The following is an 18,079-nucleotide window of genomic DNA, read 5'->3' as shown; positions in this document are numbered from 1 at the left end:
TTTTGGACTTACAGTTAAATACATGCAGTTAATATTCTGAGGTTCTTGTTTTAAGTCACAACCTGAATACAAATTTTCTTCATGGTGTGTAATAATTAGTATTAATTATTACACACTGATAATTAATTTGGGACTGATAAGTTGAATTCATTAAAGATGAGTATACTTATATAAGCAAGTTTAGTCCAAATTTTTTGTTCAAAAGATTATACCCAGGGAAATTCAGATTTTTCTGATGAGCATGTTGCAACTCCATAAATGTTGGATGTTTAGGATTAAAAAATAATTGTAACTCACCTAAAAACTGATGGAGAATTTAAAAATAGGATGGATGTGCTGATAGTCATTGTTAATTGGTGTTTTTCACAGTAATTCTAGCCAGGTCCATTTAGCTTTTCATTGCAGGATTTTTATTTCTTTGACAGTAGAACAAATGTATTCTTACTGATGATTATTCAGATTTCATAAACTTAATATTCCTGAGGCTCAAAAACTTATGGAAGCATTTTTAACTTATTTTTATATATTTCTTTATCCTACCCATGAAAAGTTGCATACATCTTGAAAACCTTCTCTAGAGACTAGGCATTAGTTTTTCAAATCAGGGTGAGTAAGGAAGTAGTCTCATTCCATGTCACAGGGGGATGTGAATCCATAGCCTGTAGTTTGTAGAGTAGAGATGCTATCCACTTGCCAATAAAGCTGGCAAATTAAATAATTTGAAATAATTATGTAAATTTGGTTACTGAGGGATGCACTGAACCATGATTAGGCCAATGCACAGAATACTGAATATTTGGTTTGAAATTTGGCCGAGGCACTGAATCAGCCAAAGTATACTGAATTAAATTTTATAAACATGTTTTGTTTTGCAAAAAATACTCATTGAAACTTAATAAAAATGTTTAATGAGTATTTTTTTTCTCTTCAAAACATTTGTTTATAAAATTTAATTCAGTATGCTTCAGTCAAATTGCAGAATGAAGAAAGATATAAAAAATGTAATAACCACATGAAAATAAAAAGAACAATCCTTATTTCATAGATAAATATATTTATGAGAATTCAATTCAAAGCTAAGGTAACTTCAATCCTTGGCATTGGAGTTGCCTTAGCTTGCACCACGAAAGACATGAATGCTATCCAGGCATCCACATGTTCATTTTTTATTAGTGCTTTTGATTAAGGTTTTTGAACTGTTAGTTCTTTTCAGAGATTAGGCAGAAATCTTAAAATGGCAGGAACCCTCAATTGCTAACAAAGCAGTTCTGTTTCAGAGAGTTTTATTTTCATAAATGGACAGCAGTTGGTGCATAAGGATAATTATCAAAGAAAAGTCTAAAAGTTTTTATTTCAGCATTGTAAAATAACCAGATCGATCTATATTTCACAGCTGAATATATATATATATATATATATATTCAGCTGTGAAATATAGATGAATATATATATATATATATATATTCAATTTTTCAGCTTTAATCATATGTTTAAAGCTTTGAAATGTTACTGAAGAAATGAGAAGACTAAAAATACAAATCTTAGGCCTGAGTGAAATAAGATGGCCAGGCTTGGGTAAATGTTGCTCCAATAATATGACCCTATATTACTCTGGAAGCAGTAATAATACTCATTGGCAGGGAGGTAGGAATATTAATAAGTAAAGAAACATCCAAAAATGTATTCAACTTTATTCCATTCTGTGATAGGTTAATGCTCCTACAAATCAAGGACCAAGCATTCAACATCAATGTTATACAAATATACGCACTGACATGAGAAAAAGATGATGCAGGAATTGACCTTTTCTATTCTCAACTGAAAGAACTTCTCAAAATGACAAAGAAACATGACATCAACATCATAATGGGAGACTATAACACAAAAAAGGAAAGGAGTATCTGGAGTCACAGTAGAGTTTGGACTTGGGATAAGAAATGATAGAGGAGATTGCTTAATACAATTTTGTCAAGAACTAGCAATAGCAAAAGTATAGTCAGAAACCAAATTGATTACATCTTAGTCAATCAACATTTTAGAAGTAGCGTAAAGAGTGTAAAAATCGAGCCTAGTGCTGACATTGATTCAGATCATAATTTACTAGTCGCAGAACTCAAGTCGAGACTTCCAGGGAAAATCCAAAAAACAAAACAGATGAATGAAATAATTTATATAAAGTAATTTTACTATTTTTGCATTCTTTAAAAAACTTAAAGAATGCAAAAATAGAAAAATTACTTGGAAGAACTTCAATGATGACGAATTAGAAATGAATGAATTATGGAAGAAACTAAAATAAGAATTATTAAAATTAAGTACAGAAATACTGGGTTATAGTATATCTCACATGTAGAAGGATTGGCTGACTGCTGAGATTTATCCTTTGTAGACCAACACAGACTGCATAAAGGTACTACAAAATATAAAGAAATACAGGTCAAGATGATAAAATCTAAAATAAAAGAAGCCAAAGAAAACTGAATGAAAGAAAAATGTAATGGAATTGAGGATGTAAAAAAAAAAAAAAAACATGATTTTAATCTTCACAAAAAAAAATTAAAGAATTCTTGAGATTGATGAAAAAACATCCTATGCTACTTAGGACCAATGAAGGAGAGATAATCCTAGAAACATCTAAAAAGGAACAAGTTTGGATTGAATACATTAAGGCATTACTTTCTGATAATAGATGAGACTTAGCAAATTCAAAGAATATAGTCACAGGCCCACCTATCTTGAAGTCTGAAGTAGTAAAGATGATCAGATTATCAAGAAATGGTAAATCATGTGGACCTGATGAATTACCAACAGAAATGATTAATGAATGACAGTAATATTGATAAAATTTTAAAATTATTCAACAGAATTTATGATACTGATAAACTGACTGGATGAACTCAATTGTCATTGCATTGCCTAAAAAATCTAATACAAAACTTATGATGATTTTAGATTGATTAGCCTAATGAGCCAGACTCTCAAAATCCTAAAAATTATTCATAACAGAATATACCAGAAATGTGATGATCTCATTAGTGAAATTCAGTTTGGTTTTAGAAATGGTGTAGGAACAAGAGAAGCACTTTTCTGCTCATGTATCTTAGGACAAAGATGCAGAGAACAACAAACTGACCTATATATATTGTTTTTTTGATTTTGAAAAGGCTTTCAATAAGGTCCAACATAATAAACTCATAAACATCTTAGAACAACATCCTTCTCTTCTTCTTCTTTGGTGCATCAATCCAAAAATTGGTAATTATAGCAGCACATCACAACATCCTGTCTTGTGACTTCCTTTTTATCTCTTCATAACTCTTAGCAGCAGTTAGCATCATTATGTTATTTATATATGAAATTCTTGGTCTGCCTCGTGGCCTCTTTCCTTCTACAGTCCCCTCCATTATTTCTGTAATCAGTCCCCCATGCCTCAAATGGTGTCCAATTGGGCTTTTTCTTCTCTTATTGATGTGTTTCATTAATGACCGCTCTTCATGAACTATATTCAGAATTCTTCATTACTTTTTTTTTCTGTCCAACTAATTTTCATCATCTTTCTCCAGCACCAAATTTCAAATGCCTCCAACTTTTTCATGTCTTTGTTAGAGTCCAGGCCTCACAACCATATAATGCAATGCTCCACATGTATGTTTTCACTAGCCTTTTTTTGAGCTGGATGCTAAGTCCTTTACTGGTAAAAAATGTTTCTTCTGTTATAGAATGCTTTTTTGGCTAGGATTATTCGTACTTTAATATCTGATTGGTTTCTTCCATCTTCTGTGATAAGACTTCCAAGATATTTAAAAGAGGATACCTGTTGTAGGTTCTGATTTTTCTATCCAATCTACGTTTATCAGTGCCTGGTGCCTATTATTTATTTCCAGGTTTATTTTCATTGGATTTGCTTTACTTGTAATTAATAATTTTGTTTTCTTATAATTAATTTTTAGGCTGTGCTGTGTGAAGATTTCTTCCATCTTTGTTAGGGTGGCTTTCAGTTTGTTTTCGTTATCAGCTAAAACTGCCATATCATCTGCAAACCATAGCCAGTTAATTCTATTTATCTTAGTTCCTGTTTCTATCAGTTCTTTCAGTTTATTGCATCTTCAATGTACAGATTAAACAATATTGGTGAAAGAGAGCACCCTGTCTTGCATCTCTACGTATTTTTGCTATTGCGGTTTTTGTTGTGTTGCTGGCTGCTTCTATTAGGGCTTCTTGATGCTTGTAAAGATTAAATACGAGCCTTCTATCTCTCCAATCTACCTTTATTGTTTTTAGGAGGTGAAACATTTGATTCCAGTCAATACTATTGAAGGCTTTCTCCAAGTCAAGAAAGACTATCAGAGTATTTTGATTCTTCTCCAATCTTCTTTCAATAACTGTTCTTAGAGCTAGGATTGCTTCTCTTGTCCCCTGCTGTTTCCTGAATCCAAACTGGTCGTTGCCAACATGTTCTTCAACCTTCTTTGTTAGTCTTTTTTGTATAATTTTGAGTAGTATAGTATTTTCGAAGCATGTGATATTAAGCTTATTGTTCGATGATTTTCACGCTTGTTTGCATTATTTACTTTAGGAATGGGTATGATAGAGCATTGTATAAAATCTTTGGGGATGATCCCTGTTTCATAAATATCCTTTATGATCTTGAAAAGGTATGATTTAGTTATGTTTCCTGAGTATTTTATTAATTCTGAGGGGATGTTATCAGTGCCTGGTGCCTTGTTGGCTGACAATTCATTCAATGCCAATTCAAATTCATCTTTTAATATAGTTGGACCAATTTCTTCCATATCGAGTCTTGTTTCATCTTCTATAGCCTTGGCATCTAGATCTTTTTCACTATATAGATCTTCTAAGTACTCCTTCCATCTTTCCGAAACTTCTTCCTTATCTATAAGTATGTTTCCCTGTTTATTTTTGATAATTGTACTTCGTGTCTTGTTTTTGCTGGCTTATTCCTTTTAATAATGTTATAAGCTTTATCGATTCTTCCAGTCTTTGTTAGATCTTCTATTTCTTTACATTTCTCTGTAAACCATTGTTCTTTTGCTTCTTTACACTTTCTATTTATCATATTTTTTATATGTTTATATTTGTCTTTGCTTTCTTCCTTTAGGGAGGTTTTGTATTTTCTTCTTTCATCTATTAGATCTAGAATGTCCTGGGTGATCCATGTTTTTTTTATTTGCTTCTTCATTAATCCTATGCAGTCATTGGCGGCCTTGATGATTGTATCCTTCAAATGAGTCCATTTTTCCTCTATGTTTTTCTTTTCCCTCTCTTCAGTTTTAATGCTTTCATCAGTTCGCTGTTTATAGTTTCTATGCTTTTCCTCTGTTTTCAGGTTACTTATGTTCCATTTGTGCCTTTTCCTTGGTTGTGACAACTTTTTAAATTTCAGATTACATTTCAATAAAACCAAATTGTGGTCACTATCAACATCAGCTCCTGGGTAACTTTTGCATGATTTTACTTGATTTTTAAATCTATTTCTTGTCATAATATAATCTATTTGGTACCTTCCTATATCCCTGGCATTTTCCAAGTATACCTTCTTCTTTTTGGTACCTCATACCAGGTATTATTAATGATCAGATTGAATTGGTGGCAGAACTCCAAAAGTCTGTCTCCTCTTTCATTTCGGCATTGAAGTCCATACTTTCCCACCTCTCTACCATCTTTGCCTTCACCAGTGACTGCATTCCAATCCCCCATGACAATAAGATTATCTTCCTTCTTGGTCAGTTTGATCAAACAACATCCTTTTGAACAACATCCTAGTAAACATAAATTTACTAGAGTTTATGAGAAGGTTATGTATTCATAAATTCTCTAGTAAATTTTCAAAACTTAAGTTTCTTTTTGCATTTGGCTATAAAATATTGATCCATAATATCCTCTATTTCAACTTTACTTATGACAAATTTAAGCCTCTAGATCAGTGGTTCCCAACCTTTTTCCACTTGCGTACCCCTTTTAAACCCATTTTTATAAATTGTACCCCTTGTTTTTAAAATAGCTGTTTTTAAATACTGACACTTTTGTTCAGTTCCTATCTTAATGTAAAATAGTTTACTTTACTTATTTTTCTGCCATTACTGATTATTTTTCGTGTACCCCTAAACGGCCCAGCACATACCCCCGGGGATACACGTACCACCAGTTGGGAACCGATGCTCTAGATGATAAGGATATTAGAATCATTAAAAACGTCTACTGGGGCCAGAGTGCATCTATCCTAACATACAAGATCAGGACAAACAATATCAAAATTGAAAGAGGAGTAAGGCAAGGATCTGCACTATCTCCACTTCTGTTTTGTATCTATTCAAGAAGTCTTCTTTCTCAAGGTCTTAGAAGGAAGAAAGAAAGGAATCATCATAAACGGCCAGTTAATAAATAACTTACACTATGCAGATGTCGCTGCTTTAATTACAACAAATATTCTAGATCTTCAACTACTCCTAGAATGTGTCAACAAAGAAAGCACAGAAATGGGCCTAAAAATTAACACCAAAAAAAAAAAACTTATGATAATAAGCAACAACCCTTCGATAACAGCTGACCTAATTTTAAATGGAAATAAAATCGAACACGTGATCAAATTCAAATACCTGGAATTCTGGCTAATGAAATGAAGATAAGATCAAGAATCAAAATTGCAAGACTTTATCAACATGAAACCCATTTTATGTAACAATGACTTAAACATTGAAATTTGAGTACAAATGATGAAGTGCTATATATGGTCAAGCTTATTATATGGAGTTGAAACATGACCATTAAAGGCATATACAATCAAAAACCAGAAGCCTTTGAAATGTGGATAATTAGAAGGTTGCTCAAGATCTCATGGACAGAAAACTTGAAGAATGAAAAGGTACTGAGAAGAATAAATAAAAATTAGAATTAATCAACTTTCAAGCGCAAACTTTGTTTGCTCACACTTGGATAAAGGATTAAACTAAATTTATTATAGTCTAACCGAGTGAAAAATAAACTTTCAACATCTTTCTCTAAATCCAGAGTAATTTAATAAAAAGGTGGCACACCGTTTGGCAACTCCTATAGGTAGAGATGACCTTGCTAATGCTTCTGCCTGGTATCTTCACTTGGGCCTGGCTCCCACTGAAGAGACCTCAATAAAGGTCGAAACAAGTCTGGGTAGTGGCCCTTCCCTTAATGCATAACATTATACATATCCACAAGGAGATGTTTTTGCATTATGGGAGATACTGAGATAGGAGTGATGCTAGCTTGCTCCACCTTTGGAACGAGTTGCCTGGTGTTGTACTACCTTACCCCAGTCCTGAAGATACTTTCAGGTACAAACTTTGTTTGCTCACACTTGGATAAAGGATTAAACTAAATTTATTATAGAATTAATCAGTATTGTGAAAAGAAGAAAAACTGCCTACTTAGGACATCTAATGAAAAACCATAAATATAACATTCTCCAGGTAATACTAGAAGGTAAAATCAACAGAAAGAGAAAACCTGGAAGAAGAAAAATATCATGGCTGGACAATATAAAAAAAAAACTGGACTAAATGGAACACAGAGCTCTTAATCAGAGTCACTAATGACAGAAGTAAATTTGCAAAGGTTGCTGAACTGCATTAGGAAATTAGGAAATAGCACTTAAAGAAGAAGATATATAGAAACCTAGAAAATTTCTTAAATAGTGCAAGCCAAGGCAGCTCTGATTCCAATGGTCATGTTCATGTGGAAAATTTTTGAAACTTAAGTTGCTTTCTGTATATGGCTATAAAATATACAGTGATATCTCGCTAATCCGAACTAATAAAAACCGTGCTCATTCGGATTAGTGAATTTCTCCCCAAGAGACAACAATAACTAGCGTTTAAGACAAAAATAATCAGATTCTAATGATATATCAATTTAATTCTGTAAATAATTAACTGATAGAAAAAAGCTACTGTACTGTAATATAAAACAAAAATAAAATAATGATACAGTACACAAGTTTATTTTAGTAAAATATTTAATTTGCTTCTTTGAAACTAAACTTTTTTCAAATGCTTCTTCTCAGAGCTGTATTAGCAAAAAAGTTTGTGCAATGGCTTATCATTCTGCTTAGTCCATTCTATACACATATTAAAACTGTCAGCTGCCTCTTCATGTTTTACTTTTTTTTTCTTCGAGTTCATTATCGTCTCCTAATTCATTCTGTAGCGTCATATTTATAATTTCATCATCTGATTTGATTTCGAATTCACTTTCAGTTCTATCTGTAATCCATTCTGCAACATCTGGATTTATATTTTTAACCAAATTATGCACGTTTTGAATTTCCTCTTTTTGTGTATATTTGTAATTCATGCTGAAAATACAGTACATACTGTACAGTATAAAAAAGCAAACGTGAATACACAATAAATCAAAATAGTCCTCCAGTATAACCGTACAATCGACAGTATGAAAATAATACTGTACCATAATAAAATAAATAATAATAGTTAAAATAATTATTAATTAATAGTACACAAAATAATAATACGTAATAAATAAAACTTTTTTTCTTTCAAACCGCAGTTCGGATTAGTGAGATACCACTGTAGATGAATCCATAATATCTTCCATTGCAGTGTGATAAAACTCATTAAATTTTATAGAGAACATTTATTTAAAAAACAATACAGCATAAAAAATGGAACTTTTATTGTAAATTGTAAAATATAAGAGAATAATTATGTATGTAATAATCAAAATGAATTTGCAATAATTATGATTTAGGAAAAGGAATTTTTCAGTGTTTTTGGTAGATTTCCAGTTCTGAAAATAAATACACTTGGTAAAATTATGGAAGGATGACATTGATTGGAGAAAATGGTATAAAGACAGCTGATGCAGAATGTGTGGTGGAGATACTTAACGAGCAGTTCATAAAGATCTTTCAATCTTGTGAATGTGACTTCATGGAGGGATTGAGAGCAGTTGATGATGGGGAGGAGAGACTGACTGTAAGTGAGCAAGAGGTGTATGGGGAGTTGAGTAAACTAGATGTTAATAAGGCTGTGGGACTTGATAATATATCGCCACGTATTCTGAAAGAATGTGCCAGGGAGTTGATATCTGCCTTGACATATTTTTTTAATGAGTCTTGCACTCGGTCAAGTTCCTAAGGAGTGGAAGGAGGGCAAGATTGTGCCACTTCATAAAGGAGGTGATCGAACTCGAGCATCAAACTATAGGCCTATCTGTGTGTCAGATGTTGTGGTTAAGTTGTTGGAGAAGCTTGTGAGAACTAGGATCCAGAGTTGGGTTGATAACAATGGTATTATCTTTGATGAACAGTATGGATTTGCTAAAGGGAGGTCATGTTTTAGTAATCTACTTACTTATTACAATAAAGTGACTGCTTCCTTGGACAGAGGAAAAGAATACACAGTAATATACTTGGATTTCGCAAAGGCTTTTGATAGAGTACCTCATGATAGGTTGACAGTCAAACTAGAGCAGATGGGGTTGGATATTAGATTGGTGCATTGGATTGGAGACTGGCTATCTGATAGGTATCAACAAGTTGTGTATGGGGGAGCAATATCCAGGAAAAGGAAAGTCACTAGTGGAGTGCCTCTATTTAGGTTTTCTTGATTCTTGTTTAGGTTTTCAGTTGAAAACTTTTACAACTGAAAACCTAAACAAGAATGAAGGTCTAACCTTACCAGAAATTTGGAAAGCTTTAATCAGATCATTAAACATCAAAGAAATGAACTTTCATGACAATTACATCATGAGTCATAACAAATAAATCACGTTCCCGAGACACGCACATTGTCTCGCACAATACTAATTTTTGTATGAATTAGTTATGACCTAGTCTGTTACCTTCATATAGCTTACTAATTTGTATTCCCTGAAGATGCCGATAGAAAAATTGGCGAAACATGTAGGACGATAAAATAAAAAGCAACTTGACGAACATTATAAAAAAAGTGTAATAGTTTATATAATTTTTTTTTTTTTTTTTTTTTTTTTCACCAAAAGAGAGACTTTTTCCCACTCTGGTTCTCAGTTGGCTTTCTTATCACATTTGTTTTAAATCCTTTCCATGCTTTTGCACTCAACTAAATATAGCTTTCTCACAAATGTAATTATTTATCTTGGAGATAATTATCTTCAAGATTATTGGTGTATAGTGTACATCAGCACAATTTATTTTATGAATTGCATAAAATACATGCAACAATTTTTATATATTGCCTTTTGTATAATTTTATAAAAATTACATGAAATATTATATTTATATTATGACTATGTATAAAACATCAAATTATATTCATGTCTTGTTGCTATATAATTACATAAAATATATTAATGTTGTGAATATATTGTTGCTGCATGTCACTTTTATGTGTTAGTGAATAGAATTTTTATTCTTCTAGGCAAGGTCTTGTATTTGTCACACTTGCAGATGTCACAGTCTTCGTCTTCATGCATGTCTTCATTGTGTTTACTTTGGCTGTTACAATGATAAACATATTCATGAACATGCACGCACAAAAAAGCATTTTCTTGGTAAGTTTTGTTTGAAATACTGTGAGAACATGAATTGATATTACTTATCATTATGAAGTACATTTGGGAATAGTTTTGTTTTTCACTAGCTAATTAAAGAAAATGCAGAATGAGTAAGTTGATGAGGTGAGTTTTCTAAGTTGGGCAGTTGACTTGATGTGTTAATTCCATCTTTAATAACTGTTTTTGCAATTGGTTATCAGGAGTTTTCTTATCTTGTGAGAAAATCACAGCTTTGAATTTTGGATTTATTACCAGTGCTAGTTGAGGGGGAAAAAATCGCATTATGCTAATATTAATAGACAATAAGACTCTAATAAAATAAATAAAATAAAATAAAAGCAGATCCTTAAAAGGCTTCTGCTTTGTAATGAAATTATTAAATGAAAGAATAATAAATATTCATATTTTTCTACCACGTGGAAAAGAAACGTTTGTCTTTAAAACTTAAAAAAAAAGTTTGAAAGTGATGGATAGCTTACAAAAATGCAAACTATTTTTAAGTATTGTACTGTTTTAAAGACACAAATTCTACTAAGGATATATATATATATATATATTTATTTGTCTTTCATGTTTGTTATTTATTAGATAATTTAAAGTAAGCTCCTTCAAGAAAATAAATCATGCTCTTGTGTGTGTGTGTGGGGGGGGGGTGGAATGCCTCTCATCTTATGAAAATCTCACACATGCTACCAGGACCGGCCTTCTCTATAAAGGGGCCTGGGTGCAAGAAACCTTTTGGGGCCCTAAAATATTTTTAAAAGGTAAAAATTAAAGGATTCGAAATAAACGTATTGTAAAACCTCTTACTTGCAAATGATTTTGGCACAGGAAAACAAAAAAAAACACATTAGAAATATAACAGGTTAACATAACGTTTACTGAACACAAAACACTAATATAATAGAGAAACACAGAGATATTATTATTACCGGGGGCCCTAAAATCCTGTCGATGAAATCCCTTTAGTTATAAGCAAAATTAGAAGAAAAAAATAAAATAAAATAAAAAATACGTTGTGCCCACCTGATTGTGGGGGCCCGGGTGCGTTGCACCCACTGCACCCCCCGAGATGGCCGGCCCTGCATGCCACAAACTTTCAGCATTTGTATAATATAATATTGTAGTGCTGTGAGTAGGCAGGACTTGTATGTTTCTTATGTTTATTGTATGATTCCTACTTTTTTGATGCTATTGATTAATGATTTCACTGAGTAGAGCTTTTCTTTAAGTAATTAATTTGACACTAAATTTTAAAGGCAGATTTTTTTTTTTTTTTTTTTGTCTACTTGCTGTAAGATACTGATTGTTAACAAAAAATTATCAAGCAAAAGAGTGAACACTTTATGGTTAGGAATCCCACTGCACGTGCATGCACACACATATTTTGTGAAAGATGTATATCTGTGCCATAAGATTAGAATACAAACATGATTTTTCATTATCATTCTTGGAAGATTTTCTCAGTATATTGAATATATGTTATTTGATGTTTGTTATTTATTAGGTAATTTAAAGTAAGCTCCTTCAAGAAAAGAAATCATGCTCTGTTTGTGTGTGTGTGTGTGGGGGGGGGATGCATCTCATCTTATGAAAATCCCACATATGCCACAAAATTTCAGCATTTGTATAATATAATATTGTAGTGCTGTGAGTAGGCAGGACTTGTATGTTTCTTATGTTTATTTTATGATTCCTACTTTTTTTTTCTTATTGTTTATTTTCAAAAAAAATATATTATTCCTAATGATTTTCTGATGCATTTTGCCAGATTATATGTTTGCTTTGTCTGTCCGTCACTAGGTTCTGGCTAAACAAAATTGAAGTTCATTATATGAATTGCTAACTTAAATTCATCAAATAACAGATTAATTTAGAAGAAAACTGTTGATAAGAAGCTAGTAATAATGAAAGTTTAATCCTGTAGTACCCTCATGATAAAATATGAATAATGGTTTAATACATGTCAAAATATAAGATTATGTATTTTTACATAATGAACCAAAAAACCGAAGGTTTATTGGCTCTTATTGTTATCATTATAACCAACATCTGTGAATGTAGTACTCATTGTGGGAGGCATCATTGAAAGCATCAGTGTAACTATTACATTGAATCCTAAACTCTGTCACACCAAGCATTGGCAGCGCATCTGACTTATCTCTCACTCTGTTTAAAAATTTACTTTTCTGTCTGTCTCTCTCTTCATTGCGAGACACACAGAAAAGACCTCTCATTTCCTTTTCCTTTGCCTTCCACTCTGTGTTTAATCCCTTCTGTCTTAATCTTGTAAAATCCTCTCACTAACTTAAATGACTATCGTATTTTCTTTCTTTCTAACCACTAAATTCTACATTTCTTTTCCCTCCACACTCATAACCAGCATTGTAGAGTCCTGATAATACCTTAGTCACTTATCTTTCTTGATTCTCTTCTTTCATTGTGATGTCAAAATTCTACATCATAGTGAAAACTAGATAACCATATTTGCACACAGTTAGTCATTTGTGAAAGCTTCATGAGGAGCTCCATTCCACAGAGCTGAGTTAAATAAATGAAAGATGGATGGGAGTAGCAAGTCAGTTGAATTGTAGATTCAACTGACTTGCTACTCCCATCCATCTTTAATAAAATGATGTTGGACAGTTATTATTTATTATTATTTATATGGACACTCCATGGAGTCAAAGGACTCATCACATTATGATGAGTGTAAAGGTATGGTAAAGGACTCACCATTAACACAAACCTGTCATGCATCTCCTTAAACCTATTAACTGTTAGGGGGTGCTCACAACCACCCCTGGCAATCCGTTCCACTCATTCACCACTCTCCAAGTAAAGAACATAGTCTGCACACCCTTTCTAACCACACTCTTAGACAACTTCCAACTGTGACCTCTTGTTTTCCCATGTTCCCAATGCATTGAAAAATTTCCTTTGTGTATATCTCCTAGAATCCCTTTAGTAACATAATGAAAGGTAATGAATGCAATTCACAGGATGAAAAGATTATATACTTCATATCGTATTATCTTTATCCCCTATCACATGCCTCTCAGTTAAACTCTGCAACCGACACACCTTCAATCTATCTTCATAGGGAACGTTGCATAGAGATGTGTCATCATACTTAGTCACTCGTCTCTGAATCCACTTCATCACCTCCCGATCCCCCCCCCCCCCAGAAAAGCAAGTGACCGAATCTGTGTACAGTAGTCAGCATGTGTGCCTGAATCATAGCCTTATAAAGAGGGATAATAACCTCCTTATATTTACTTGTCAGTGTGTTCTTCAACATCCAAGTAATCTCTTAGCTATTTTACCAACTTTTGCAATATATCCTCTGAATTTCAGATCTCTGTCCACCATCACCGTCAGATTCCTAGCCTCATCAGTTTCCTGTAAACTGCTACCATCAATATGATATGAAGTATATAATCTTTTCATCCTGTGAATTGCATTCATTACCTTTCATTTTGCAACATTAAATTGACAGTCATTATCCTTTGCCCACACTGCCGATTTATTTAAATCATTCTGTAAGATATCTACATCACCCTTTTCAACTATTACCCTTCCTAGTTTTGCATCATCAGTAAACAACTGAATATCCTTGGCCCTCAAATCTTCCACTGTATCATCAATGTACAAATTAAATAGTCCTAGTACAAAGCCCTGGGGCATTTCCCTAGTCTCCCTCATACACCTTGATTCCACTCCACCATACATTATCATCTGTTGACTATCAGTCACCCTCTGCCACCATCCTCATATCCATTTCCATATGCTCCAATTTATGTAATAATAGTTTACCATGTAGTATTCTGTCAAATGCCTTTGCAAAAGCCCAGCAGTATCGTGTTGTAGCCATTTCCTTTATCTACTTCCACTGTCATCTTATTATAAAATGTGAATAAATTACTTAGGACCTGCCTTTTTTAAAACTATGCTGCCCTTATAGAGTATCATATTCCTATCCACCCATTCCTGAATTTTACTTTTAACCGACTTTTCCAATACTTTAACCACCACTCTAGAGATACTAATCGGCTGTAGTTTTTCTACTTCTGTCTTGGAACCACCTTTATGTAATGGAAATATCTTACCTTCAGTCCACTCCCTTCAAACCTTGCCAGCACTGAGACATAAATTAAACAACTTTGTAAGAGGCATCTGCACAATCCTTGTAGTACATGAACTGACATATTGTCCAGCCCACTACTGTGTTCACATTGAATTTTTCAATATACTGAGTACCTCCAGTTCATCTACCTCGAGTCTCATCTCAGTCTAATTCACATCAGTAAATGCAAAGTCACTGCTTCGATGATATACCCTTGAAAGATGATCACTATTTAATTCAACTATTTTCTTCTGCTTCTGTTATTTTCCTACCATCAACACTGAGTAAAGTTATCTTTCCATAATCATCCTTTCTCTTACTTGCTATTATAGCAAAAAAAAACTCTTTTGGATTAACTTTAGCTTACTTAGCTGATTTTCTCTCAATCTGATTTAGCCTTCCTTACCATACTAGTTACCCTTCTTACTTATGCTTTATACTGCTCATTTTCATGCTGATCACCTTGTTTATATCCTTCCACAATGCTTTCTTTTTTTTTTTTTTGGCAGCTCCTGCTTTATATTACTACTAATCCACTTAATCCATACTCAGTTTATCCTCCTGACTCTGGGTATGCACTCCAATACTGCCTTGCTCAAACAATCCTTGACTGCTTCCCATGCACTAATGACATTCATTCTATATAGTTTCTTATGCCATAGCACTGCTCCAAGTTGCCTCCTAAGTTTGCCATAATCACCAGTTTTGTAGCTCTGCATAAACCCTTTCTTGAATGAAATTTCTACCTGTTGAGCAACCTAAGAGTAACTGTGGGCCCAATTTGTATAGAAATACATCTACACAAATACCAATTATCAGAAATAAAGGAGAGGAGTTTTTGGCATTGATTAGCTCGTGGAAAAAAATTATTAGCATCAGCAAGACTTTCACTTTCCGCGATCAGAAAGTAGTATTGCTACTGTAGTTATAGATAAATCTTCTGATGCTATTACCAGATCCAACACTCTCTCAGACCCTTGGTCCTCTCCATTGTGTGTTGTTTCAATTAATTTTTCCTGTATAAATTCCATTTCCTTTTGCCATTTGCTCTTTCCTCCTTCCAATTTATATCCTCCATAGTTGAAGTTTCCCATGATAATTGCTCAACCTGCACTCGTGCTAATCTGCCGATGCATGTTGTCCACATCTTCTTCTTAACCCCAGGTCTATAGCAGCAACTAACAGTTTATTTTGTCCTATTGGCCTGTATTTCACACACCAGACAGATTCAAGGGAACCATTTCCATCAGATCTACCATCTTCCTTAACTTCTATTTTTGTTGGTTGAAGTTCTTCATTGGAGAAAAAATTGAGGAAGTCAACAAGTTCAAGTACCTGGGATCCATTATTAATGTGAAGAATAGCTGTTCAGAAGATGTCAGAAGAAGATTAGGAATGGCTAAAACAAACTTGTCTAAAATCTGGAAGGTGTAACTATTTTCACAGGAACAAAGTTGAAGATTCTGGTGTAGTTGTTTTTACAACAGCAAATTATGGATGTAAGTCTCGAACCCTGAAGAAGTTTGATAGGAAAAGGATAGCTGCTTTTTGAGATGTGGTATTACAGAAGTTCGTTGAGGATATTATACTGAAAGGCAGACAAATGAATGGGTTCTAAAAAAGTTCAGTAGACCTTTCAGACTCCTTAAGGATATTGACAAAAGAAAATTGAAATACTTTGGACACATTGAAAGGATGAAAATAGGACTTCTCGAAACAGTAGTTTAAGTTAATAACTTAACACGTATTAAACCAACAGTAATAACTTTAATGAATTAAAGGTACAAATATTTCATACGGAAAGTAACAGTACATCATTAGTGTAGAACAAAAAGTTAAAGGAATGGAATACAAAGTACAGAACAGTCGGTGGATTACCATTTAAATTTTTGCTGCGTGCCAGAAGATTAATATTAATAAAATATCATTAAAAAATTCTTAAAAAAAAAAATTGTACCTTTTATGGTACATATATTTCTACCTTTAATTCATTAAAGTTATTACTGTTGGTTTAATACGTGTTAAGTTATTAATTTTAATTATGCCACAGGTACCTCTAAAGATTAGACAGTAGTTTAAGGTAAAGTTCTTTAAAAAAAAAAAAAAAAAAAGAGGAAGGGTAGACTGTCAATGAGATGGATGGATGGTCTGGAATGTCTGATCTTCAATGAGTTGAAGCCTCCAGAAAAGCATACAACAGGACCACCTGGCGAGGATTGGTGTAGCTCATCACCAAGTCTGAGTGATCATACAGCATCTGCTAATGTCCAATGAATCGATGGATGAAGTTTTTCAGCTATAATTAATAATATCCCTCCTCCTGTCCTATTTCCCTGTCTTCTCTGAAAATACAATATCTGTTACATCCTATTCCTGTAACTTTGTCATTCTCTGACAACCAGGTCTTGCTGATGCTAATAAATTTTTTCCAAGTTGAGCTGACCAATGCCAAAAACTCCTCTTTTATTTCTGATAATGTGCATTTTTGTAGATGCATTTCAACATCCCCTTGGGCTCACAGTTATCCTTACATAATTGTATTCTGCCCATTCAGATTCAAAACCTTGGAAAATGTACCCAGTTCTTCACAGGAATGATATACTTATTTATCTCAGTGGCGACTATTTCCTCACACTCATTTGTCCCAGAGGTGGCTAGACAAATGCTTGATTGTTCCTCCCCTAGTATCTCAAGTTTCTCTGGTTTTGCAATTCCATACTCTCACTGAACAATACTTTCTTCAATCATCTTGCACCAAAACCATTTAAGTGCAATCCATCAGCCATATACAGATCCTTATGTCCATCAAATTCACCCCACACCTCTATAAACTGCACACTGTTCCTTCTTTGGAGATAGTAATTGTGGCTCTTTTTCTCATTTCTGTGTCCTATCGTACCAAGACAGCAGACTCGATCTTTACTTTCTTGCTCTTCATTTTTGCTACTTTTAACAACTCTTTCATAGCCTCTCTCATTGCTTATTTCTCACCTTCAAATTATTTGTGCCTGCCAAAATAATTATCTTTTTCACTTCTTTTTTCTGCACACTCACAGATCCACTAACATACTTTACCTTTATCAGTTGTTGCTCATGTTCTTGTAGGTTTAACATGAATAAGCATGATGGCTGATAGTTTTGCTTAAAGAACAGTGGAAATGTCTGTACAAGAGACATAATGTTTAAACTGTGAGAGAGAGTCACAGGAGTCATTATTATTATTATTATTATTATTACGGGTATCTCCATGGAGTCAGTAGACTCATCGCGGGAGACCCAAACTAGCAAAACAATATCTGTCATATCTCTTCTTGAATTCATTTACAGACGAAGAGCTCACAACTAAGTCAGGCAATGAATTCCACTCATTCACCACCCTCCAGGCAAAAAACCTTGTTCTGACAC

General features: G+C 33.4%; 1 protein-coding gene across 2 annotated transcripts in view; it reads left to right on the top strand.

Moving 5' to 3' along the window:
- not (ubiquitin carboxyl-terminal hydrolase nonstop) overlaps positions 1-18,079 on the top strand; it is a 231,675-nt gene that overhangs the window by 40,006 nt on the left and 173,590 nt on the right. For both annotated transcript variants that reach the window (XM_090411716.1, XM_090411717.1), the window contains one exon: positions 10,413-10,545. In XM_090411716.1, coding sequence (XP_090267842.1) covers positions 10,413-10,545 — 133 coding nt within the window. The remainder of the gene's footprint in view (positions 1-10,412; positions 10,546-18,079) is intronic.

Source organism: Typopeltis vanoorti, chromosome 21, assembly GCF_054136105.1.
Source record: "Typopeltis vanoorti isolate ZY-2024b chromosome 21, IOZ_Tvanoo_1.0, whole genome shotgun sequence".
NCBI classification, from domain to species: Eukaryota; Metazoa; Arthropoda; class Arachnida; order Uropygi; family Thelyphonidae; genus Typopeltis; species Typopeltis vanoorti.
Note: the sequence above shows the minus strand (reverse complement) of the source record. Positions and strands in the feature narration are given on the sequence as shown.